General features: G+C 40.8%; 3 protein-coding genes across 5 annotated transcripts in view; 2 read left to right on the plus strand and 1 right to left on the minus strand.

Moving 5' to 3' along the window:
* Nucleotides 1–4,937: 4,937 nt before the first annotated feature.
* RAG1 (recombination activating 1) lies at nt 4,938–8,060 on the plus strand. Its single transcript, XM_009102150.2, has one exon. It carries the CDS (start codon nt 4,938–4,940, stop codon nt 8,058–8,060), a length of 3,123 nt encoding a protein of 1,040 aa, XP_009100398.1.
* Nucleotides 8,061–15,921: 7,861 nt separating this feature from the next.
* RAG2 (recombination activating 2) lies at nt 15,922–17,529 on the minus strand. Its single transcript, XM_030240826.2, has one exon. The coding sequence runs from the start codon at nt 17,527–17,529 to the stop codon at nt 15,922–15,924; it is 1,608 nt and encodes a 535-aa protein (XP_030096686.2).
* Nucleotides 17,530–17,846: 317 nt separating this feature from the next.
* Nucleotides 17,847–25,234, plus strand: part of IFTAP (intraflagellar transport associated protein) — a 38,953-nt gene continuing 31,565 nt past the window's right edge. Inside the window, exons 1-2 of one of the 3 annotated variants that reach the window (XM_050974664.1) lie at nt 17,870–17,980; nt 19,086–19,175. The gene's annotated coding sequence lies outside the window, so the exon portion shown is untranslated. Of the gene's footprint in view, nt 17,981–19,085; nt 19,176–25,234 lie in introns of all 3 variants that reach the window. The other 2 variants (XM_050974662.1, XM_050974663.1) reach the window with 2 other exon arrangements.

Genomic DNA, 25,234 nt, shown 5'->3' on the forward strand with positions numbered 1-25,234 from the left:
GAATCTGAGTAAGGATATCAACATTTGTCTCTACACCCTTTTACTTTCTCCATGCATTGCAGATTCCATAAACACTTTGTTTCCTTTCTCCATACATTACTTGCTTTGGCATGAATCTTTACACTGGTTTGCAGGCTTTGTTAGCCTCTTGTGTGGCACAAAGACTCAGGACTAACCACTTCTCCAAGATACCATCTAACAAGAATAGCTTGAGTCAGAATGGCTGGAAAAGGACCAGGAGGTGGTGGTTGACAGTCAGCTCAAAATGAGCCAGCAGTGCCCAGGTGGCAAAGAAGGCCAGTGGCATCCTTGCCTGAGTCAGCAATAGTGTGGCCAGCAGGACCAGGGAAGTGATTGTTGCTCTGTGCTGGGCACTGGTGAGGCTGCACCTTGGATCCTGTGTTCAGTTCTGGACATCTCACTACAAGAAAGACATTGCTGGGGCAATGAGACTGGTGAAGGGTCTAGAAAACAGGTCTTAGGAAGTGCAGCTGATGCAGCTGGGGTTGTTTAGCCTGCAGAAGAAGAGGCTCAGGGGAGACCTTATTGCTCTCTCCAACAGCCTTTCTTTCAAGGACTTTGTACCAAGGCGGGCTCGGGCTATTTCCCAAGTAACAAATGATAGGACAAGAGGAAATGGCCTCAAGTTGCACCAGGAGAGGTTTAGATTGGATATTAGGAAAAAGTTATTCACCAAAAGGGTTGAAGAGTATTGGAACAGGCTGGCAACAGTTGTTGAGTCACGATCCCAAGGGGGTATTTAAAACACATGCAGATGTGTCACTTAGGGAAAAGATTTAGTGGTGGACTCGGTCCTGTCAGTTTTGTGGTTAGACTGATGATCTTAAGAGCCTTTTCCAACCTAGAACCTTTTATGATTCTAAGAACTGAAAGCATTGTAAGATCAGAGTAGATAGAATAGTGTGAGTCCTCTCACCTATTTTAGCTATAGCAAATATCAAGTATTACAACTTTTGCTCATTTCCTTCTGGCTGACATCAGATGCTGTCAGGTAAGAGGTGCATTAACTGGGAGATCCTGAGCCACAATGCAAGCACTGTGGCCTCCCTCAGCCACCTTCTCAGGGAAAAGCGTGCAAGTCAGAAATGGATTTTGAATCCTGCAGGATCACAAATTCCCTGGAAAAAGGGAGATGCCTGGGTATTTATGTAGTTTTACTGCTATTGCAAATTCCTACTTCTGGAATGTGAACTTACATTCATGTTTGAAAGAACCTGATTGATCACTAGAATTTTTGCACAATGTTGTGTGTGGAGACTGAAAACTTTCAGGGTGCTGTTATAGAACAGCATCTTTCCACTTTGAATCAGCTTTGAGATAGTTGCTTTGTGGAAACTAAGCATAGGTTTTCTTCTTGGGCTTTCAGGAGAAAGACTCCACTGGCCACTGTTTGTGGTCACCTATAGCCCATACCTGGTGTAATACCTACCAGTTAATCAATAAGTATGTAACTAACTTTTAAATTGAGGATTTGCCCTGCCTGCTTAGGGCATTCAAGACCCCAGATACACATTACTAAAGAGGTAATATCCATGAAAATTAAATACTGGTATCAGAATCACAGGCATTTTGTGATCCCTGTTGTCATTTACCCAAACTGGAGAAGGTTGGCTGGGGAAGCGAGACATTGGTCTTCAATGAAATAGCTTTGATGTGGAACACCAGGGTGACCAAGACTAGGTTCTCCTCTCAGAGAGTTAACAGTGAAGAAACCAGTTATGAAACTATAAAGAAGAAAGCTAAATGCAAACTTTGTGTGAAAAAACAGTGCAGGTGCTCCTCAGAGAGAGTCTGCATACTTATCTCAGAGCCCAGGAGTCTCACACAAGACGACCTTGTTTATATGAATTTTGTGGTTAAGCCTCATAAATTGCCAGGTGCCACCTGGATTTGAGAGTTCTGTATTGTGTTCAGTTCAAATAAACTGTGGTTAGCACCAGTGTTGCACGGGGAACTCAGGATAAGTGAGATAAACAGCACTGCAGTGTCTTTAAAAAGCAGAGGGAACACAGAAAGAGTGAGAGCACACATGAGAGACAGCAAACAAGCTTGACATTTGGAACAAACTGGGCAGGCACAGCAGCAGCTCTACAAACTGACAACAAGCTGAAGGTAGGCTAGCAGTATTAATGACAGCATCCCAGATGCTTGTAGGACATCCCAGTGTTGGTTCCTTAGCCTGGTTTAATGGGCAGGTCAGTGATTTTATATGTGCTTCCTCACTTCAGAGCTTGTTCTGTTCATTTTGGTGAGCCTTTTTTATAAAGCAAAGTCTTCCATGATGTTAAGAAAAATATTGCAATCTTGCTTGTCTTCAGAAATGTATGAAATACTGTGATCTGGGGGAAAACAGGGATTTCTTTTCCCTTTTCAAGGAAAAAAAGAGGTGATACTGAACACAGCTGTTTGAGTTGATTAAATAACCATGGCTGGAGATTCATGCCTGGGGTTCCCTCTGTACAACTCTGAGTGGGGTAGGCAAGGTGAAAAAAGATTGTTCAGCATGACCCCAACTAGAATAACAGAACACAGGCACATTTTGCATTAGTAGCAGGAAATATTCCTAGCACTGGGAAAATTTTTTGCTCTCCAAAGACAGCTGCTGTAATCTCCACTGCCTGGGAGCTAGACAATTCAAAAGTATTTGATGAGTAGCCCGTTGGCAACTATTAACCACTGCAGAAGGTGAAGGTCTGGTAACCTGAGAGGGCGTCTTTGTCATTCATTTCTTCCAGGACATGTTCAATGAAAAAGGAAAAGAAAAAACTGCTTGAACTTTCCTTTAGCATGGGTAAACCCTGTCAGATTCATTTGAGCTGGTGATTAGTAGCAAGACTCAGGTCATGGCTTTGGAGATGAGTATGGCACTGCAGTGGCACTTACTCAAAGGGTCAAAAGAGCAGAGAAAGCATTAAATATTTTGCATTAAATGTATGCTGTGCTGGCTGTTTCTTTACAATGACTTTGATGTCATCCTGAAGAGGCATTACTCATGGTTTAAGAGATTCTGAAAGTGCTGCTGATGATGGTGAAATTGCACAAAATTGTATAGGGTGTTATGTAGAAGAGAAGGATCCCTGGGCAGTGTAGGGCAACTAGGTATTCAATTACTCTGCAGGGTAGGAACACAGAACCATTCAGGGGAAATGGGTTACTGCTCAGAGCATAAATTTCACCAAGTCTGTCACGAGATGCAGACAAGAAAGTGAGACAGTCGTAATGCTCTGAATACATCTGTGCACAGCTGCACCTCACAGATCTGTGAAGAGCAGAATACAAGCACACTCCTAGCCAGGCTGGATCAGCAATGGGCAGCAGGGGACTGCAGTGCAGACAGAGATTTTTAGGAGTATAGGCAGCTGGACAGAGCGATGTGGGCAGATGGGGACAGTGGTATGGGCAGCTTGTTCTCAGTGGGATAGAGTGAAGAGAAGCTGGGATGAAAACAAACCTAAATTTTAGTTGCCAAGCCTAATGAATGATTTTAAAGTAAAACTCAATTCTTCAGGAAAGAGCTAATCGGACTGGTATGTTATTCTGGATGTAGAACTTAATTAATGCATTCAGTCCTTTCCCAATAGACTGTGAAGGGCTGTACTGAAATGATACTTTATTGAAAGGTTATAGATGAAATAATCCCACAAACACTGGGCATCATCACTTTGAACCATGACTTGGATGTATTACCTAATGAAGGACACCTTCTGAAAAGACACCAAACTGAGAATTCTAGCAAGTTATGTGGATTACTAAGTGATGATAACATCAGTAAAAGAAATCACAGCTATGTATTACTTTTATCAGTAAAAGTAATCACAGCTATTTCTAGTTCTAGTGCACTGCCTTAAGGTACAGTCTTCCTCATTTTTATTACTCACACACCAAGCAGAGCAGTAAAACCAAAAAACATAGACATATGTCAGAAAACATAACTGGATTTTCCCTATACTGTTTGTTTACCTTGTGCACTTCTCATAGCCAGGTAATGAAAAATAGGTTATTCACTCTTGTTTCTATGCAATTTTATTTTCTGGGTCTGATGCAGTAGCAAAAAGTTTCCATGTTTGAGGTGAAAGTCTTGTATTTATTTTTATACACACCATATTTCCATGGAAACCACATTGATATTACTTTTGGCTGCACCTCTAAAAAAGCTAAAATTAGGGTCAAATTTACACAGACATTTTCAGATTTCCAATACCAGTAACCCTTACAGAGAGATCTCAGCAAAATACTTAAATGAATGACAAGTATACAATGTATAAACATTCTCTCATGATCAAATCTGAAGCCAGTATGCATTGCTGCATCCCCTTTGGAGTTCAGGGAACTGTAGTGCTTTGTATCAACAGGGGACACAGTCCTCCTGCTTTAGTGGAGCTACTCATAGTCATTAAGCACATGCTAAAGTACCTTACAAAACTGTGGCCTGAATAAAGTCTGAATAAATGTTGGGTTTGAGTGGTATGTGCTGTTCTGCCCATGTGGAATGCCATGTATGAAACACTTCTGACCAGACTCAGAAATAAAAAGAAACATGAGAGCAGTGGGTTTGCTGGTTTAGATAATATAGCACAAACACACAAAATTCCACCTTTCAGACACCAACTAAGTTCAGTTTCACATTAAAAAAATCACCAACTTTCAGAATGTAATGCTGTTGTCTATAGTAGTTTAACTTATGCTAAGCTCCATCAGGTAAAAGAAGGAAGGGGCAGATTTAGATGTTTACTACAGGATGAATAATGGCTTCGTGTAAGGTGCACAGGTGAGCAAATAGACATGTGATGCCTCAGGATGGAAGTCAAAATAAATTTGGAAATTCATCTCATATTGAGTGGACAGCCTTTTAATTTGGAAATGAAGCTAACTTACATCTTTCTATTCTCAGGTGATCTGGTTTCTGTGAGACTGCAATGTCAGTAGCATCACAAATGGACCTACCTGAAGAACTTCAACATACATATACAAAATTTTCTGAATGGAAATTCAAGCTCTTTAAATTGCGATCATTTGAAAAAACGGCCTCTGATGACAGCCAGCACATACACAAAGATCAGGCAGAAGAGGCTGTTTCTTCAAACCAAGAAATCATCCTGCATGAAGATGAAGCAGTGCCAAGAGCAGAAGAGATGGAGTTAATGGGCAATAGGCTGGGACTTGAGGAAGATACCCATGCCATGAAAACACAGGACAACAGAGCTCATCAGAACAATCTGAAGCAACTCTGCCGCATCTGTGGGGTTTCATTTAAAACTGATTGTTCCAAGAGAACTTACCCTGTGCACGGGCCAGTGGATGATGAAACTCTGTGGCTTCTGAGAAAGAAAGAAAAAACAGCAACCTCTTGGCCAGATCTTATTGCTAAGGTTTTCAAGATTGATGTGCGAGGGGACATCGACACTATCCATCCCACTCAATTTTGTCACAACTGTTGGAGTATTATACAGAGAAAATTCAGTAATACTCTGTGTGAAGTGTATTTTCCTAGGAACAGCACAATGGAGTGGCAACCCCATTCCCCAAGCTGTGATGTCTGCCATACTTCCAGACGAGGAGTCAAGAGAAAAAGCCAGCCCCCAAGTGTGCAGCGTGGCAAACGTGTCAAAACCACTGGGGAACGCGCTCAGCTAAACAGAGGTGTAAAGAACCAACAACTCAAGCAAGCACAGATAAAGAACAAAAATTTAATGAAAGAGATTGTCAATTGCAAGGATATACATCTCAGCACCAAGCTGCTTGTAGTTGATTACCCAGTAGATTTCATTAAATCCATTTCTTGCCAGATTTGTGATCACATTTTGGCAGATCCAGTGGAAACAACATGCAGACACTTGTTTTGCAGAACTTGCATCCTTAAATGTATCAGGGTTATGGGCAGCTATTGCCCCTCCTGCTGGTATCCTTGCTTTCCTACTGATCTGGTAATCCCAGTGAAATCCTTCCTGAACATCCTCGATAACCTGAGTATAAGATGCCCTGTAAAGGAATGTGATGAAGAGATCTCGCATGGAAAATACGGCCAACACCTCTCTGGCCACAAGGAGATGAAAGAAGGAGAGCTCTATAGCTACATCAATAAAGGTGGCCGACCGAGGCAGCACCTCCTGTCTTTGACGAGGAGAGCTCAGAAACATCGTCTGAGGGAGCTGAAACGTCAAGTCAAGGCTTTTGCTGAGAAAGAAGAGGGCGGTGATATAAAGGCTGTATGCATGACTTTGTTCCTGCTAGCTCTGAGAGCAAAAAATGAACACAAACAAGCAGATGAACTGGAGGCTATAATGCAAGGGAAGGGATCTGGACTTCATCCTGCTGTCTGTCTGGCCATCCGAATCAACACGTTTCTCAGCTGTAGTCAGTATCATAAAATGTATAGAACAGTAAAAGCTGTCACTGGGAGGCAGATCTTCCAGCCTTTGCATGCTCTTCGCACTGCTGAGAAAGCCCTCCTACCAGGTTATCACCCATTTGAGTGGAAACCTCCCCTGAAAAATGTATCCACTAACACAGAAGTGGGAATTATAGATGGACTATCAGGACTGCCACTCTCAATTGATGATTACCCAGTAGACACAATAGCAAAGAGATTCCGATACGATGCAGCCTTGGTTTGTGCCTTAAAGGACATGGAGGAGGAGATCCTGGAAGGCATGAAAGCAAAAAACCTGGATGACTATTTGAATGGCCCCTTCACTGTGGTAGTGAAAGAGTCCTGTGATGGAATGGGAGATGTCAGTGAGAAGCATGGAAGTGGGCCTGCTGTCCCAGAGAAGGCTGTTCGCTTTTCCTTCACAGTGATGAACATTTCTATAGCACATGGCAATGAAAGCAAGAGGATCTTTGAGGAAGTAAAGCCCAATTCAGAGTTGTGCTGTAAGCCCTTGTGCCTTATGCTGGCTGATGAATCGGATCATGAAACTCTGACAGCAATCCTGAGCCCCCTCATAGCAGAAAGAGAGGCTATGAAAAACAGTGAACTGCTGCTTGAAATTGGAGGCATCCTGAGAACATTTAGATTCATCTTTAGGGGTACAGGATATGATGAGAAACTTTTGCGGGAAGTAGAAGGGCTGGAGGCCTCGGGTTCCACTTATATTTGTACCTTGTGTGATGCAACCCGCTTGGAGGCATCCCAGAATCTGGTCTTCCACTCCATAACCAGGAGCCATGCTGAAAATCTGGAGCGATATGAAATATGGAGGTCCAACCCATATCACGAGTCTGTTGATGAGCTCCGTGACAGAGTGAAGGGCGTTTCAGCCAAACCTTTTATTGAGACTGTTCCCTCCATAGATGCATTGCACTGCGACATTGGCAATGCAACAGAATTCTACAGGATTTTCCAGATGGAGATTGGTGAACTTTACAAGAATCCTGATGTGTCTAAAGAGGAGAGGAAGAGGTGGCAGTTGACTCTTGACAAACACCTCAGGAAGAAGATGAACTTGAAGCCAATGCTGAAGATGAGTGGAAATTTTGCTAGAAAGCTCATGTCCAAAGAGACTGTAGAGGCAGTATGTGAATTAATTAAATGTGAGGAAAGGCATGAAGCCCTAAAAGAACTAATGGACCTTTATCTGAAGATGAAGCCAGTGTGGCGATCCTCATGCCCTGCCAAGGAGTGCCCAGAACTGCTGTGCCAGTATAGCTACAACTCACAGCGTTTTGCAGAGCTCTTATCTACAAAGTTCAAGTACAGATATGAGGGCAAGATTACAAATTATTTCCACAAAACACTTGCTCATGTTCCTGAAATCATTGAAAGAGATGGGTCCATTGGGGCCTGGGCAAGCGAAGGAAATGAGTCTGGAAACAAACTGTTTAGGAGGTTCCGAAAAATGAATGCCAGGCAGTCCAAGGTCTATGAGATGGAGGATGTCTTGAAGCACCACTGGCTATATACCTCCAAGTACCTCCAGAAGTTCATGAATGCTCATAAAACATTAAAAAGCCAGAACTTCACCATTGATTCAGGGGGTAGTTTAGATGACTCCTTGCCACTGGAGGTCTTGGAAAACAATGATTCAGCAGAACTCTAAATGTACAGCACCTTTGGTGTTGGGTTTGTGATGGTGTCTTCCTGCAAGGAATCAGATTCTTCTTCAAACCTGTAGAGGTACAGAGGAGTCTGAAATTTACACTCCCTCTTAAGGTGCTGAGAGGAGTTCATTTAATAAACAGTGTGTGTGTTGGGCATCTCCAAGAGGTAATGCACTGGTGCATTTACCAGTTGCTATATGAGATGAAAGCGGAAAAAAATCACAAAGAAGTCTTTGTTTTGTTCTGGTCATATTGTTTCTAAGGGATAAAAATCAAAGTAAACAAGGTTTTATAGCAAGGTTTAGTTGGGAGGGAATATAATTGTGGAGAGTTGTGACAGAGAGTTGTGCAGAGTTGCTGCAAAGGAGCATTGCTGTTTGTTTTGTTTGCATTTCATTGAATATTTTGTTGTTTACTTTTTAAGAGGGCATGATTATTTTCTTGATGGTTCTTTGGGTTTTATAAGTAAAGATTCATCAGTGAGGCAGTTGGATAATTGTTTTGGATAAAGTTCAGTTATTTTTGTAGAAAGTACTTACTAAAGATGCAAACTTTGATGTCACATACTCTAGAAATATTATTATTTAACATATATATTGTAGTACTGCTTAGGAGCAGATGATGGTATCATCATGCTAATTTACTACATGAAGATATAGGAAAGATAGCTGAAGTTTTTAGAAGGTATTTTTATCACAGCCTGTTTACTTTGAAAGGCAAACTTGTGCTCCTAAATCAGGATTTACAGTACCTTGTGGTTATCTCATTATATAAAGTACGTTCAAGCTCTGCTGTGTAGCTTGTTGCTTCATGAGCATTTTAGACTTCTATGGTAACTTCAGTATATAGTACCATTTGCATTTGTACAGTTTTATTGAGTGAATTCCTGGCCTCACTGAAGTCACCAGTAAATCCTCATTAATACCAGAAGGTGCACAGTTTCACCAAGTGACTTTAGTCACAGCAGTTCCATTTCTCAGGAGATGGTTATTACCTTGATCATGCCAGCAGGGTATTTCCCTGACTGCTGCTGCTGTACTCCAGCTGATTCTGGTACCAAACTTTTTCTCACCTGGGATATACCACATGCACTGCCTCATTTTCCAAATCTGTAAAAGAGGGATAATATTTATTAACCTCAAAGATAGTGCTTACATGACTAGTTAAAAAGCAATAAACTCTCTTGAAACTTCTGCATGCCATATTTTTCACTATTACAGCAGTCTTTAGTTGGTATTTGTCTTTCTGAAGTGATATTTAGTATATTCATAATTCATAAAATTATGACTTTAATTCATTGATATATTCATGAAACATACTGAAGTACCTGAAATGCCTCCAAATCATCTAGCCTTTCAGATCTGCATCTGTGGCTAGGGTGTTACTGTGTTTACAGTAATGGTTCTGAAACAAGATTAAATGCGGAAGCAATCAAAGCACAGATATAAAAGAATCTACTTTTTTTTTTTTCATTTTGATGTGGCAGAAGTTGGTTTTTAAGTGTAAGTGAACAATGAATTTAAAAGAATTAATGGTCTGAGGTTTGTTTTGTAGTATCTTGTTCATGTTGTTTACTATATCTTTAAGGGTCTGGCATTTACCATTATGGACAATTAAAAAAGAGAATTAAGAGCTAGTAATAAGTACAAATATTAATGCTATTCTAATTATGCCTTTCTTTTGGTTTCAAGTAATTAAATCACTATTTTAAAAATAGTCTAATTTAGGATTTTAGTTTAACATGATTTCTTTAAACATAGTTTAACACAATGTCAAAATCTGCTGTTAGAAATAGGGTCTTTTTCCTAAGCAGTCATGAGGGCTACAGAATTTTCTGTATGATGTATCATGTATATCTGCACTTCCTGAGTGTTCATTTCTAGACTAATTTTTTAAAAATTTCTTTGAAAACAAGTATTTCCTATATAGCATGAAAATAGTTTTGCATAACTATCATTCTTTACTAATAAATTCAGACCACAAATAGACCTGTTTCCTAGGGAGTATAAATAGCAGGTATAAAGAACATTCTCTAGCAGTTATAGTTTTGCAGATATAGTTTTCTATTTGGTCAGCATATATTTCATTATACAAATAGTTGCACACTTTCTTTTTTCTCTGTATGTATATTTGGAACAGCTGTTTTACCTTATGTTGTATCCTTGAGTTTGCCTGAATGAATTAGGGGCTTGTTTAACAGTCTTGACTCATCTCATGGTGATTTTCACTCCATTTAAGTGGTATATATAGTGTTCATTGCCTTTTGCACAGGGGAGGATTTCAAGTAAGCCAAAGTCATCCACAGCAATGCATTGTTACCAATACACATTTGTGTCGTGGAGTGAGGGACCAGACTTTGTTAATTTTGCACACGTAATTTCAGTGACTTTAACTAAAACATGGTTAAATTCCAAATTCAATTTAATAGACTGCTGATAACAGCAAGTGATTGGTCTCACTGTCTGTGAAAGGGCTGAGTAAGTTTGATCCTTGCACACACAAGACAAGCCTTACATCCTGAGGTAACTCATCAAAGTGAACAAAATGTGAGTGGGGACAGAGGAATGCAGTGCCATGTGGCAATACTCTTTTGTGATATATTTTAAGCTATATAGTCACATTTCACACTCTACCAGCTCTGGGCAGGACAGCTGACACAGAGAGGTACTATTTTTTTTCCCCCTTTTCTGTTTTTTCAGATTTGAATCTAGTTTAATCTTCTGTTTCCCCATTGTTGACATCTTTCTGTAAATCAGTTGAGAATTTTGAGCTCATTAGAACAAACACTGAAAAGATAGGTACCTGCAAGTGAAGCTTTTGCAAACAGAGCTAAAATAATGATGCTGCATGCACACAGCCATGCAAGAAGGCCAGCAAATCCTGACTGCAGACAGGTGCAGCATTTGGTTATGCAGCCTGTTCTCAAGCCTTCTGACTTTTAAGAGGCTTTGGAAACATAGAGAAGGTTTGAAAGAGGACCATTCATGGTCCTCTTTCAAACCTTCACATTCTGTTTTTTACTGGTACAAATCCTTCAGTAAATAATTACCACCTTGTTCTGAAATTGTATTGACTGTAGTTTTCATACAATCACATTATGTATCTTGTTTTGTTTGGTTTTGTTTGGTTTTGTTTTCTTCCAGGGTTTGGTATTGTGAATTGCCATGTTATAAATGATGGGAACTATGTTAGAAGCCACGATTCTGCTATCACATGTTCTTCTTCCTCACAGGAATAATTATATTGTCTTTACACAAATTAGCTATGATTTTTAATCAGGTAGCTCAGAAACAAACTCTAGATATTTACAAGATCCTAATTTCTGACTATGCTGAGTTATTTGCTTTGTTTCACTGCATGGCTTCATAATTTTACTTTTTCTTACTGTATTACAGTTTCTTATTTCATTAAACCAGTTTAAAATAAAACTCTTATAGCTATTTAAGTTTCTGACTTTTTATTTCTTACAGTTTTTCAACCATGCACATAATTTCCTAGTGGTAGTTTTAGTTTTCATTTAAAATGTGGATGCTTTTCACAGTTAGGCTGTTCTAATACGCAGAGGCAGCTGTAATTCCAGCCCTCTTCTGGAAGTCACTAATGTAACACAAATGAAGATTACTCTGTGAATCTCAGCAGTCCTTCCAGCACCCTTCCTCACAGGCAGCTTTTTGATAGAACAATAAACTGATATAAAACCAGTTTTATTTAGTCTGTAAGTGTCTTTTGGTTCATTTACAAATACCATCCCAGATTTTATATGAAATCAGCCTTGCACTGTTATCACCACGCTAATACATTAAGTATCTTTTGCATCAAAGTCTGTCTCCTCACTAGAGGTTAAGCTATAAAGATTGGTTCCAATCGACCTTTTAGTCCATTTTTTGTAGCTTAGCTTTATTCTACTTCAGAAAAAAATCTTTCTTTCTTCCTTACAATGATATCTACAGGTTAAGAGATTTATGTGAACCAGCAGGTTTGAATGGAACCAGTGACAAGCAAATTAAGCTACATGATTTCGTGTATAATCAGATAACCAGAGATCTAATATCTGGACTTTATATCACCAACTCAGCTTTTTCATCTGGCCTCAAGTAAAAAAAAAAAAAAAGAGTTGGTTTGAAAAAACCAGAGGCCATATAAAGCAGAAACCTAAACCTCAGACAGTCCTTAACTCCTAAATCTGTAATAACTGACTGAATTTTACTTTCCATGTACTCCTGTGGAGATAAGATGAAGAATAATGAGGCCTGTCACAGCCCTTCAGAGTGCTGCTTTAGGGGACTGAATATGGTGTAATGGTCAAACAGCTGACCAGCTGCAGCTACTAAGTGTTTCCTTAAGTGTTTAAGGAGCTTTTGTACCTTTTCCATCAAGCTTAATATTGTCCATGATACAAAAAGACACATTGGAGAGGATTGAATTAGCAGCTTTTCTAGCAGCATCAGGAGAGAGGTCTAGAGGTGAGTTTTTAATACTCCTCCTCTGGAGATGAGCATTCTGAGCAAGTGGACAAGTAACTACCACCTCTACAAAGGAGGTCCTGCACATCTCTGGAATGGCCAGAGCCCAATTCTTCCTGTACATGTTTATGTATTGAGAAACTGGAGAGTTTATAAGGTTATCCTCTTGCTTTTTTTCCAAAGCAAAAATGTGCTCTACAGTGCCACAGTTTTCAAAGTAGAAAGAACAAATTGGAGTTTGATTTTCAAAGGCTCAAGCCTTTCCCAAAAGTTAGTCATGTTTGAAATGGAATAGGGTAGGAAATAAAATATAGAGGGAGCTGAAGCCACCAATCATGAAAAAGAAGTAAGCCAATCCTTCTGTCTTTAATACATAGGGTCAGCAGTAAATAACTTGAGAAATTTCTTTTCAAACTGAATATTTTCCTTTTGCTTTTGGCTCCCACTCCTTTCAAAGGTTCATTGGTGCAACGAGTCACTCTGAACTACAACACATGCTTCAGTGCTACCAGTAAAGTTTGTGCTGTGCTTTTCCTGTAAATTAATCAGGTACTTCAAGGTGCAAGCACCTTTCAATAGCAGTAAAATCCATATATTCTTCTCATAGAAGCTGATAATAGCAATATAGTGTTACTAAAATGTGTCTGGGAACCATAATGCTGCTTACTGTGGTTACAAAACACATAGGTCAATTGGATGCAGATAAAATAGAGAATTACTTCTGCACTTAAATCTACTTCATCTTATCTGTTAATTCTAACCTGCCTGAGCAAGAAACATCTTGTATTGATTAGCTGGTTTTGAAGACAATGAATGCTTTTGAAGTACCTGACTCAGGAAATTAGGTGCTTTCTGCAGTCTTGAATGCTATGTCAAGTGTCTTCTTCACAGGCTGAAGTTTGTATATCTCTTTATGTTCAAGTCCTTCCAAATATTTTCTAATTTACTTACAACTTCTTTTTCCTTCAGTAGCTACAGTCTCTGAGATGTGATTTAATGCTGCTTGTACAGCCTTTCACTGTGAAGCTGGGACATGCTTTAACCAAGCAATTTTCCCCTCCTACTCAAATAAACCATACATTTTTTAAAAAAAAAAAGCTCAAATACACAGTACACTTATGTTATGGGCCCAGTGAGGTATAACATAAAGTCTGACTGTGAATTGCTTTTTTCATAGCCACAGTGTTAAGTAAAGAACAAAAGCTCAGGTAAGAACTGGAAGGGACCTCAATGTGTGCTTGTGCTCCCAGGGATTCAGGGAGTCACTGCAGCTGCAGAAGTCAGTTCTGGAAATTCAGAGTTACTCCCAACATGCTGCAACCACACCACCAGTGCCTGAGCCACAAGGCTCTACCTCAGGCTGTGGGGATCCCTTTGTTGTTGCAAAATGGCAAAGTGCCAAGGGGGGAGTTTTGCTGGGTGAGTATATCGTCCCTTTTTGTTGGTGTTCAGATGATGTGGCTTTAATTTAGGTGCAGATTTTTTTGGTTGATGGAAATAAGTGCATGATGAAGATATATTTTAATGATAATTCAGCTCTCCAAGACCTATGACTAACCTACAAAAGGGGACACTGACTATTTAATTTCATCAGTTTGAATGGACTTCACATGAACACAATATTAAATTACTCTTTGGAAAAACATATAGGACCATATATTCTGAGCTTACATAAAGTAACATGACAAAGAAAATGGGAAGCTGGCATTGAAATCTATGAATTTACACCCATTTACAGGCTGTAGAGAGGGCAGTCAGGGTGATATACTTCGCCTTTAGAAGCTCAATCCAAACTTTAAGCTCCCTCAGCACATGAAAAGTTTGTAAATGAAAACTTTGTATGGTTGCCCTTTACTCTTCTTTGCTGTTCACCTGGGGTAGTAAGTTTTTAAGGGGAGTACTGTGCAGACACATCTGTGTTGACAGGAATACTGTGCTCCACACACTGCTTTGTAAAGGAGTGGCTGCTCAGGGTCTGCACACAGTGATCAAATAGCTGACAGCTGCTCCTGTTTTTCTTTTTTATTCAGGAATCCAGCATGAGAGTTGGACTGTGAATACTGAGCTATTATTGTTGGCTCACAAATGTTGAGCTGCTGGTATTGATTTTCTGAAAAGCTGTTTAGAGCAGTAACAAAAATAAAAAATAACGTCAAGAATGATGAGGCTTCACAAATAGCCAATAAAAGAATCCACAAAAATCTTAGTAAACTCTTGGGCTATTCAACCTTGACACTGTCCTTTCCAATCTGAATCCAATCTTCTCCTCATGTTTTGAGAAGTCAACTGCATTTGTTTCTACCCTCACAATGCTCCACTGCCTCAATGAATCCCTCTGAGCTACAGTTTGCACTTCCAAGCTTTCACACTCTACACAGTCACCCTGGGAAAGCAGAGAAAGAAATGGGTAGTAGAGGACCTGGAGTACATTATAAAAGTCCTGTTCATCAGAAGGAATTTCTTCTGAAGTCAATGGGAACTCACAGCATGGGGAGGCTGTCAAGCTAGACCCCTAATCAGGCCTAATATGGACCTCCCAAGCATACATGCTGTCCTTTTGTAAACTTTAGGATTTACAGTATTTGATTTACCTATGAATACATGAAAAAAAAAACAGTGTTTTCATTATAAACTTTATTGTCTTACTAAATTTTTAAAAATACAAAGAGCAGTTGATGATCACAGTAATTTAAAAAAAGTTATTAAATTTTTACTGAGAGATGATATTCCTCAACTGTAGCCAAAGCTGACATATAATCCTTCCATAACTCTCAAAATAAAAAATTAATTATCCATAATTAAATGCTCCATATGTAAGCTTTCCATAGTGGAAGTCCCTGAAGAAAACTGACCCTCAGTATCTGAATATTTCATTATTTCTGACACAAGGGACTTAAAACCACTGCTTTTGTTTAAAACCAGAATAATTAGTCTCATTTTATTTCATTACACCAACATAAAACTAGAGTAATGCAGCTATGAATTAGGTCAAATATTTCTAGAACTACTGACTAAGATAAAAAATTAAAACAGGCAATATAATGTTCTTAATGACAGATGGTAACAGCACTGACTACATGGCACAATGTCTTACCCTACCAGCAGTTCCATTAAACTTACTGGGGAGTAAATTATAGCATAAAGTTCAGCACACAGTTTACCAATGTCTGGCTGTGTATTTGCACAGTGCCCTCTAAGATGGGGTCCCTGTCTGGGAATTACAACAATACACATAAGAGAGAGAAAAAATTCATGTGCTTTGAAATGTAACAAAAACATTGAGATAACTGAAATAAGAAGATCTCTTCAAGCTCCAACAACCCACGTTGTTTCAACCATTGTTGCCTTTGTGTGTGATTTCATTTCCTCCCAGTGAATACAAATCAGCAGTGTGAATCTATTCAAAGAGTCTCCGAAGAAAGGACTTTTTCGCTGACGTTGATAACTTCATGGTTTTCTTTTTGCGCAATGGCTTCATGGGTGGCTTTTTCAGGCACATCACCTTTTGGGGAGTTTGTAGCCCTTTATTAAGGTCAATGTGCTTGTTGCAGAAATACTTGACATTTGCTTCTGAGAGATGTAGAAGCATGGTCTCTGAGAGATCCATACACTGTGCGTGGACCCAGTGGCCAGCCCCACTGGAGCACAGGATCATTGCAGGCTTGTTGAGCTCTGTCGAATAGAAAGGGACCCAGGTGTTGATGTCAATATTGCAACCGGCACAGCAGGTGATCCAGTAGCCTGTTTCTGATTCATCTTCTTCATCATCTTCATTGTAAGTATCAGCACCATCAGCATCAAAGCTATTGGCTTCAGCACTAAAATAAAACTCCTCCGAATCTTCAAATGGAGTGGAGTCTCCAGGGTCTTCACTTGATGTCTGACTGCAAGTCTGCGTTATCAGTTCTTCTTCCTTGTCCTCTTCTGCTCCTTTGCATCTCAAAATGTAGAAGTAGTTTGCATCTGGGATTATTTGTTTGTTGGCCCCTGGAATGCCTAGCAAAACAGACCCTTTACCCATATCACAGCCAAACCACATCCTGCAGTGTTTAATATCTGGTGTCCACTCTGGACCCACACTTTCAACAATCTCTATCTTAGTATCTTCCAGAAGTATGGTGTTACATGCCAGCCGTTTCTGGTTGTCTGAGAGGTAGCCACCAACAAGGACAAATTCATTGTCACTGATCTGGGTCACTATAGCACTTGACACTGATATCCCCCCTGGCAGGATGGTGCAGGTCACAGCCGGGCTGCCCAGGGGCAGATCAATTTTTAGCTTGTACAAGCTGGGGGGCCTGGTGTTATTTTGAAGTGAGTGGCCTCCCAAGATGTAGATTGTATCCTCTCTGGCAATTGAAACATGGAAAGAAAGTCCATCTTGAAGCTCTGGAAGCATGTATGATGTACAGCATCCAAACTCAAAATCAATGAGAAACACAGATGGCAAACAGTCGACTACACTGTTCCATGTTTCAGTGGTTCTCTGTGCAAGAGGAGTATATGACCTCCCTCCAAAGAGAACACTCATGCTTTTTCCTCGGCTGTGAACTACGTTAATTGTATGCCCATATCTAGCTTCAGGCACATCTCCACCCAGGTCTTTCTCAATGCATTGGAACGTAATTTTCTTGCTAGTTTTGCTTACCAAACTTATAAAGTAAATCTTGTCAGAAAGGTCATTGTTAGGTGTTTTGCCACCATGGATGATATACTGGTACTCATCAGCCCTTGCATCACTTCTGAGTGTGCAAAGAGCAGGGTAGCGGAGAGGGGGAAGGTAACATGAGTCTTTGGAGAAGAAGACAGGTTTCATTTTGAGCTCATTCTGCTTTATATCGAGAAGGAAAACACCAGTGGGGCAGGATCTCTTTGGCCATCCTTTTTGACCAAAAAGGAAAACATGCCCATCAAAATTCAGGAGAGAGAAGCCTGGCTGAAGCAAGGATGAGTTACTGACAGTGGATACCATCTGCAGCGACATTCTGTCTGTTGACTGGGCCATACCGTGGCTGAGAAAATAAAAAACCGAAAACAAAAAGATCAATTAGATCCTATCACAATTATTGCAATTAGATCCTATCACAAGTATTTAACACAACTTCAATAAATCCTGTGGAAGTTGAGCTGCCGTTCATTCTCTGAAACTCAGAAAGGCACGCTTTTCTGCGTCTCAAGACGTGAACTGAGCACGAGGTGTGCACCATTGCCGCGGTATTTTGAGGATTTTGTGCACACCGTGGGCTGCTGGCACACGGAGCCCGCACACGGCGCGGCCGCAGGCTGCGCTGGGACGGCTTCCCGGGGCGGGCGCGGCCGCTCCCACGGGAACGCGGCCCCGCGGGCTGCTGGGGCTGGTAGTTCTCGTTGGGTGCCCGGCCCGGCCCGGCCCGGCCGCCGCTTCCTTGTCCCGGCCGTGGGGAATCGGGACCGGCGGGCTCAGAGAGCCAGCGGCGGTGAGTGTGGCCGCGGGGCCGGGGTTGCTCTGCTGGCGGCGGGGCTCGGCCCCGGCGCGCCCGGGGCGGAGGGAGCGGAGCCGGAGATGCCGCAAGCCGGCATTTCCTGCCCGTTTGTCGCCCCGAGGCGGCCGGGGATGCCGGGCTGGAGCCTCCGGGCTGCCGCAGGCCAGCGGCCCCGAGTGCGGGAGCCTCGTCCGGCGGGGCTCGGGCTCGCCCGGAGCGGCAGGAGACTCCCGGCCGGGAGCCTGCCCCAGGGCCCCGCAGCCAGCGGGCTGGAGCACCGGCGTGCACGGAAACTTGAGATTGCACGTTTTGTTTCCAAGGAAAACGTCAGGATTTGTTGATTGCATTTAGAAGGGGGAGGTGCCCGCTGTCTTGCAGACATGCAGGGCTGGCTGAGGCGGCAGGGCCCGAGGTGAATCTCAGCTTGCGCCGAACAGCCCAGGCGGGGTCTCGGGCTTGCGAGTCCTGCGGCCGCGGGGCTTCAGGGGGCGCGAATCCTCTGTATCTCATCTGTGCGCCTTGCTCATGCTTTCATGAGTGGTGTCTTTTACTAATGGTGTCTTTCAGTGGATGTCTTTTACTCTCATAAACCTGTTTGTTTGAAGACTGAAAGGAGTTTATGTAATCAGCCTGGATATTGACTGTGAAAGAGTTCTGGAGAGCACAGACACCAGGGAGGGAAATAACTGGCTGATTTATTGGCAGTGTCCTTTGGTGACAGCAGACTGATCCTCTTTAGTAAATGTCCAAGTTCTCTGTTCCAGTCTTTGCCAAATCCCCAGAATTTAAAGGCGTGAATGAAATATTAGAAAAAAACTACTAAATCCTGTATTTTAAAATGTAACTCCTTTTTTTTATTTTTTTTTATTTTTTTTTTTTTTAATTTTTTTTTGAAAGCTTTAGGATTTGTATTTTCCTTGCTGCTTTTCATTTTGGTGTGACAACAAAAACAAGACACATAGGGTTTCTTTTTTAAGGAAGGATTGATATCTTCTAGTTATGTGATGTCAAAACCTGGGGGGATCTGAACAACGTTGTGTAGAGGAAGAGTTGCTGTAAAACTATGGGAACTGATGATACTGACTGCATCAATTGCCAGGTTGTACCATACTGCTGCACTGCCTGCCTGCAAACTGGTATGGGAGCTGCTGAGCTAAAATAGGCATCTGCCATGGAATATTTTTCAAAGGTGAGATGTTTTCAAGCCAGAGCACACAGACAGGGTAGGCATAGCCATTACTGGGTCTGTTTGAAAAACAGTCCATGGAATGGCTGTCTTACTTTGTGGAATCATCCAAAGATCATGGTTGAGTTCTGTTTGCTAGCTAGCCTAATGCCTCTGCCCTGAAGGTGTTAGTTTTTTTTATATTTAGATTTCTTTTCAGAAGTACTGCACTGTGGGTGAAGTTTGGTTATAAGTTAATTAAATTAGTGAACCCTTTCCTGAGCATGTCAGTGTACACAGCAGGTTGTGTCCTTATTATGCATGAAGAAAGATTTATGAATTTATTTACCTTCAGGTGATATGCCTAACAGGAATCTGCTGCTTGTTTCTTACAAGCATTCAAAAATGGCATCATCAGAGGAGCTTGCCCTAAGTTAAATTTACTTGAGTAGATGTCATTTGTCTCTTCTTTCATACTGGTTACTTAGCTTCTTTGGTTTTACAGGATCTTAGAAAGTAAAATGTCTTCCATACTGAAGGTGCCATAAGAAAATTTCTGTTGTATATGAGAAAATTAGAGTTCTTTATCTTCTACCTCTCCTGTTCTACATTTGACTGCTGGTTTATATTTGAAGCCTAACAAGAGTATTAAAAGTAGACAAAAAATTTAATTGACATATTGGTATGCATCTTGCATTTTACATATACTTTAAGAATCTCCAAATAGGGCAATTATTAGTGTCCACAATGTCACAAACAATTTCCTAGATACTGAGCCGTACTCACTTCTGAAGAGTTCACTATCTGAAGAGTCTGCAGATATAGAGTGGAGAAAAGATCAGTGAAAATTATTTGATTGATAGACATAGAGAACATACTGGTTAAGAACACTTAAACACACTTCCTTGTCATCTCATAATATTTCTTGAACTTTATATAAGCAAACAGTTCAGTATGTAATGGAGGGAATAATGTTTATCTGAGATTTTTGGACAGAAGTAGCTCCTTAGGCACTAGCTGGAATTGCTCTGGCTTTCCATGTATTTTCCTGCTAATTACAGTGGGTCAATACAGTGTGGTTGCTCTTTGGCTATGCTGACCTCCAACTCTAACCTTCCAATACCACTGGTTCCTTTGGGCCATGGCTTATCTAACCCTGAACAGCTTTGGGGAACCCAAAAGATCTAACCTTATAAACAAAAAGTTTAAAGTGCTTTTTTGTGGCTTTATGCTCAAAACTGGAGTTGGATTAGCAATACAGCTAGTGCAGAGGGAAACAGACAAAAGCCTTTGTTGTGGTGCAACACACGATACTGAGGAAGAGACACTACAAGGAGTAAAGACAAATAAAAAGAGAAGGGGGGAGTTACGTAAACAATTGCCAGTTATCATGACTTGAGTAATGCTTCATCATATTTGGTGTTTTTACAGAAGATTAACCTGTAAGGATTATACAAATAAATGAGAATCTCAGCATTACTTTTATAAGCCCCCTCTTTGGGAAGCAGTAGAGACCTGAGCAAGAAACTAAGCTAACAGAAAGAAAAAAACTAATATTCTCCCTGTGTTTATTTTAAAATCAAACAGTGTTTTTAGCAGGTTTTTCAGGGTTGTTTATATGGCAAGAAGAGATTATAAGGAATTCAGATTTTGAGGGATGCATTGGGTGATACATGTATAGAAGGATCAGATGAAGACAGAAGGTGTTTTTTAAAAACACTAGCTAATGTAATTTGAAATGCACTTACGATGGAAATAGATGGACATAGTTACAATTTTGGGTGATGTACCATTTCAGAAACCCTGTTTGGTGCTCACAGAGAAGTACAGGATTAACATCTTTTAGAGGAAAGGGGTAGCATGAGTGACCTAAACAGCAACTGACATGTCATATACCTTTGGATAGTCTTCCTTGTCTTCTGGCTTCTCCTATGGAAGCAAGTCTGCCATTGCTCTGTGTCCTAGATCCTAGTAAATCCAGGGTTTATGAAATGTCACTAGATGACAGTGTTTAGGCACTGAGTCACTCACAGACTGTGTTTATTAGTTATTGTCCTCTTTGACTCTATGCAGAAATGGTTTGTTCACCTATGTGCTTTGCTTGTTACCTGTTAGTTAAGCCATAAAAACATTCTAATCAGGAGAACAATGACTAATCAGTGCTGCTGTTAAGTGTGACATCTCATATTTTTCAGCATTGAAAATATTATTTATAGTAATTTCACAGTAATTTGAATGCTGCAAAATAATGAATGACTAATGAGTTGATCTTATGAACTGTAGCAAACACAAAGAACCTTTTTTCATTTATACAAAAATAAGATATTTGAGCTGTACTGATGGGACACTGAGAGAATGAAATGCAGGATATCATGGAGTCTTAGCTGGTAAACACCCATTGCTGACCATTAATTAGTTGTTTTGGTGTGAACACAGATTCCTAGTATAGAAATAAATTTATTTTGCAGTATTTTTTTTTTTTTTGGTAACAGATATGTTTATCATTTTCAAAATGGAAAAGCGTACCCCTGAAAAGCAAGTGCTGTTTCCAAACTGTCCACAAGCAAAGTCATATCCAGACACCCACAGAAGTTTGAAGTCCTCCATAAAGAAGCTTAAGGAAGGAAATTTTTCATATAGTATTTCTCAAAACATTTTCTAAGTGTATCAACCAAGTTTGCTTTGGGCAAAGCAATAGTTTAGACGTACCTGGCTGATAGCAGTTTTTTGCGTCCTCCGTAATCTTTCTGTGTAATTGGGATTCAAATGTGAGCAATGTGAGGAATCTTCTGTGACAGCCCAGGGGGCTCGTGGCATGGAGAGACAGCCTGATGGAGGGGATTCTCTCTGCTTGATTTGCAGATGTGCTCCTAAGCACTCGATCTACTGTGGCTAACTGGCTGTGACTGGTTTGTTTCCTTCCCTCTCTTCTCTTCAGATGGCACAACAAGAAACCCACCAGCCTCCAGAAGCTTTAACTCTTTGCTGTGGAAGCTCAGAGTGACAGCAGGTGCCTCTTAGGTTGTAAATAACTGCAGCATATGCTTCTATAGGGTTGAGTTTTTTTATGCTGTTACACCTACCAACCTTGTGATCATCTTCTGAATTCTTCAGTGCTATTTCAAAATGCAATTTAAAATAAATTTTGAGATAAAAAATAATTTCAATAGGTAGTAAAAGAAAACAACTCTTATTGATTGGCATACTGCTTTCCCCAGGAGTGCTCTGCTGCAAGTGGGCAATGACATAGAAACAGAGCTAAGGAAATGACAGATGCATGCAGTTTACTGAGTGAAGGCTGACTAAAAAGTCCAACTCAAGTCCAACTGAAGTAATTAGAAATGTCTTTTTTTTCTCCTTTGGTGGCCTTCTGATCAGACCTTGAAAGACTAATAAAACTTTGCACCCTTCTGTGGCATTTTTCATCTGTTTTAGAGTGCTTTTCTCCAACACCAAATAAATAATGAGACTCTGGGAAGTCCACTGGGAACATATCCTTTCAACAGCTAGCAGTGCTGGGGCACAGAGGATAAGCCACTTGCATAACACAGCACAACAAATAAACAGAAAAACCTGGAAAACAATTTACTCTTCATAGCTCCCTGCCTTTGTTTTCCTGGCCCTACTTCACCCACTCCTGAGTTACAACATCTGCTGCACAGTATTTTAGAAATATCTCAACTCCCATTTGAAACTGCTGTGAGAATAGGAATAGAAGGAACTTGAAATGGAATTTGATTAGTACAGCAAAGCAAACACACCAAATGTTTGCGAAAATTGTCTTGAGACACTGAATAACTGTAATGCAGATAGGATGTGGTGATGTTTCTCATCTGAAATATGAGTGCTAAGGCACTGTGCCCTGTAGCATCCATATGGGCCTTTTCTTCTGAAACAAAGATAAAAGGAAACTGTAGTGCAGAGTTGAATGCTGAAGAACTTCCCCCAAAGTTAAGGGCTTTCAGATCACATCTATTTTTATTTTCAGTAGGGCCTAGATAATACTCAGCAGTTTTTTATCTAAGTGTTTGATGTATTTTGATCCTTGTTTGGGTCTGTGGTCAAAGATCTGCTGGCAAAAAAAAAAACAAAAAACCAAAACCAAACAAAAATTTAAGTGGAAAATCTAGTCCCCAGTTGTGTCACTTTAATATTTTACATTCATTTTAGACTTTTTCTAGCAGTTGATATGCCTTATCTTTAGAAATTCTTTTTCCAATTACTGGAGTTGAGAAGATGGAGAAATTAAATTTTTTTGGCAACAGCATGTCATGTTTGGATGAGGACATGGTCTGTCCAAGCTGGTCTCTAACTGTCAATGACAAAGTACTTTGGAGAAGCTGCAGCAATTAGCTTCAAAATAATGTATCTACAGGGTAGGGAAATTATGCTGAACACTGTCCTGGTCATAGCAGTAAGATCTTGGATTTCCATCCTGAATTTTGCTGGCAGAGAACCCATGTGAAAAGGAATAAATGGGCTTTCTTTCATAATTTCTATTTTAATAACATGGACAGAGCTAGTATGTTTTCAGCAGATTGCTCACTGTTGCGGAAATGTTTTATTTTACTTGGTTTTCTTCTTCTACAATTAATTTCTTAAAATATTATATTGTTTGCATCTTCTTCACCCCAAATCATTCCAAATTGCATTGAGATATTTCCAGGCTTTTCAGCATATTTTCTGCCAGTAAAACACAGTCATATCTGAGCTGAAATGTAGCTGGCTTCCTGTGGGTTGCAGTAATGCACTCCAGCTCAGCAGGGGAAGGGAAGGCTGCCTTACTCATTTGTGTAGGGTTTGCCAGCCAGAATGCAAATGTGCTGGATACATAGCCAGGACCCACAGGCTGAAACCTGTAAAAAAGGGCACAGGGAGTCCAGCATCCTACAGTCTTCAATTTTCTGTCTCATCTAAAACTGACAGTAAACAGTATTTAACTTGTGAGGGGGAGGGCTTTATTTGGAGGGCTTATCTAAAATATCTGATTGAATCCAGCTGTGCTTTAACTGTCAGACCCTGGACAATCACATTCCAGGGGGCAGTGGCTGCTGAAGTTTGGACGAAATGTTACCCTTGCCATGGGCCTCCAGGTTGTCTTTAAAGGGAGTGGTACTCTTGAAGCCATTGGAAATTCATAAAAAAAAATTCTCATGTATGGGACTGGAAATCCAAAAGGATCAATATGCTTGCTCACAATTAAAGCCCATTGATATATCCTTTAAAAGCTCATATGAGCTGGGCATGAGAGGCACATGTTTTTGTCCATCTAGAGGTCAGTTCTCAGGCTCAGTAATGCACTCAGGCAAGCAGATGCAGCTCCCCTCCTCACAAATTGCTGATGCATTAAGTGTGTGCCCTTAAGGCCTCCTGCTGAAGGCAATGGCAAACATCCAGTTGATTTTAACAGGATTAGCTGTGTAGATCACATTGAACTGAGAGATGTTGGAAGGAACGTCATCTGAAAGTTTTTGTCCTTTGTAACTTTTAATTTTTTCCTCCAGCTGGGTTAACCTGCACCTGCTTGTGGCCAGAACTTGGTGCCTCTGTGTTTGCTCCTGGAGCTCTGCCTCCCCACAGGTGGTGGTAGCAGGGAGGAGGAAGGAGAAAAGTAGGGCAGGACAGTAGAGCAGGGAGAGCTTTCTTCTGCAAGTGTACATTTGCAGATGTCTAGGCAAGAAGGAGGCAGTTTTCTGCCTGCAGGAAAATAGGTAACTGCTTGACTCAAAATGTTTTATGTCTTTCTTGAGCAGGAATTCCCAGAATCACACCTTTCACCTGGCCTACTTTTAAAGCACCATCCTGGGATGTTTGTTAAGGCAGCAACCACAGTGCATTTGTTAAGGGCAGGCTGGAGTTCCAGCTTTGCCTGCCTCTTTGCACCAGGGGGGCTGATGATCTGCACTGCAGGCTCCAGCTCAGCACCGTGGGTGTAGGAGTGCCCTGCTGACATCTGCTTTTGCAGCATGGAGGAGGCACAGCTTTCTGGGCCATTTTTGAGGGTGTTTCTGATGAGACTGTGCTTTCAGGGTTGCATAAGCAACTAGGGGCCATCCTGCATCCTTCCCTTGCTCACACTGCCC

The sequence above is a fragment of the Serinus canaria genome, chromosome 5, assembly GCF_022539315.1.
Source record: "Serinus canaria isolate serCan28SL12 chromosome 5, serCan2020, whole genome shotgun sequence".
In the NCBI taxonomy this organism is placed as follows: Eukaryota; Metazoa; Chordata; class Aves; order Passeriformes; family Fringillidae; genus Serinus; species Serinus canaria.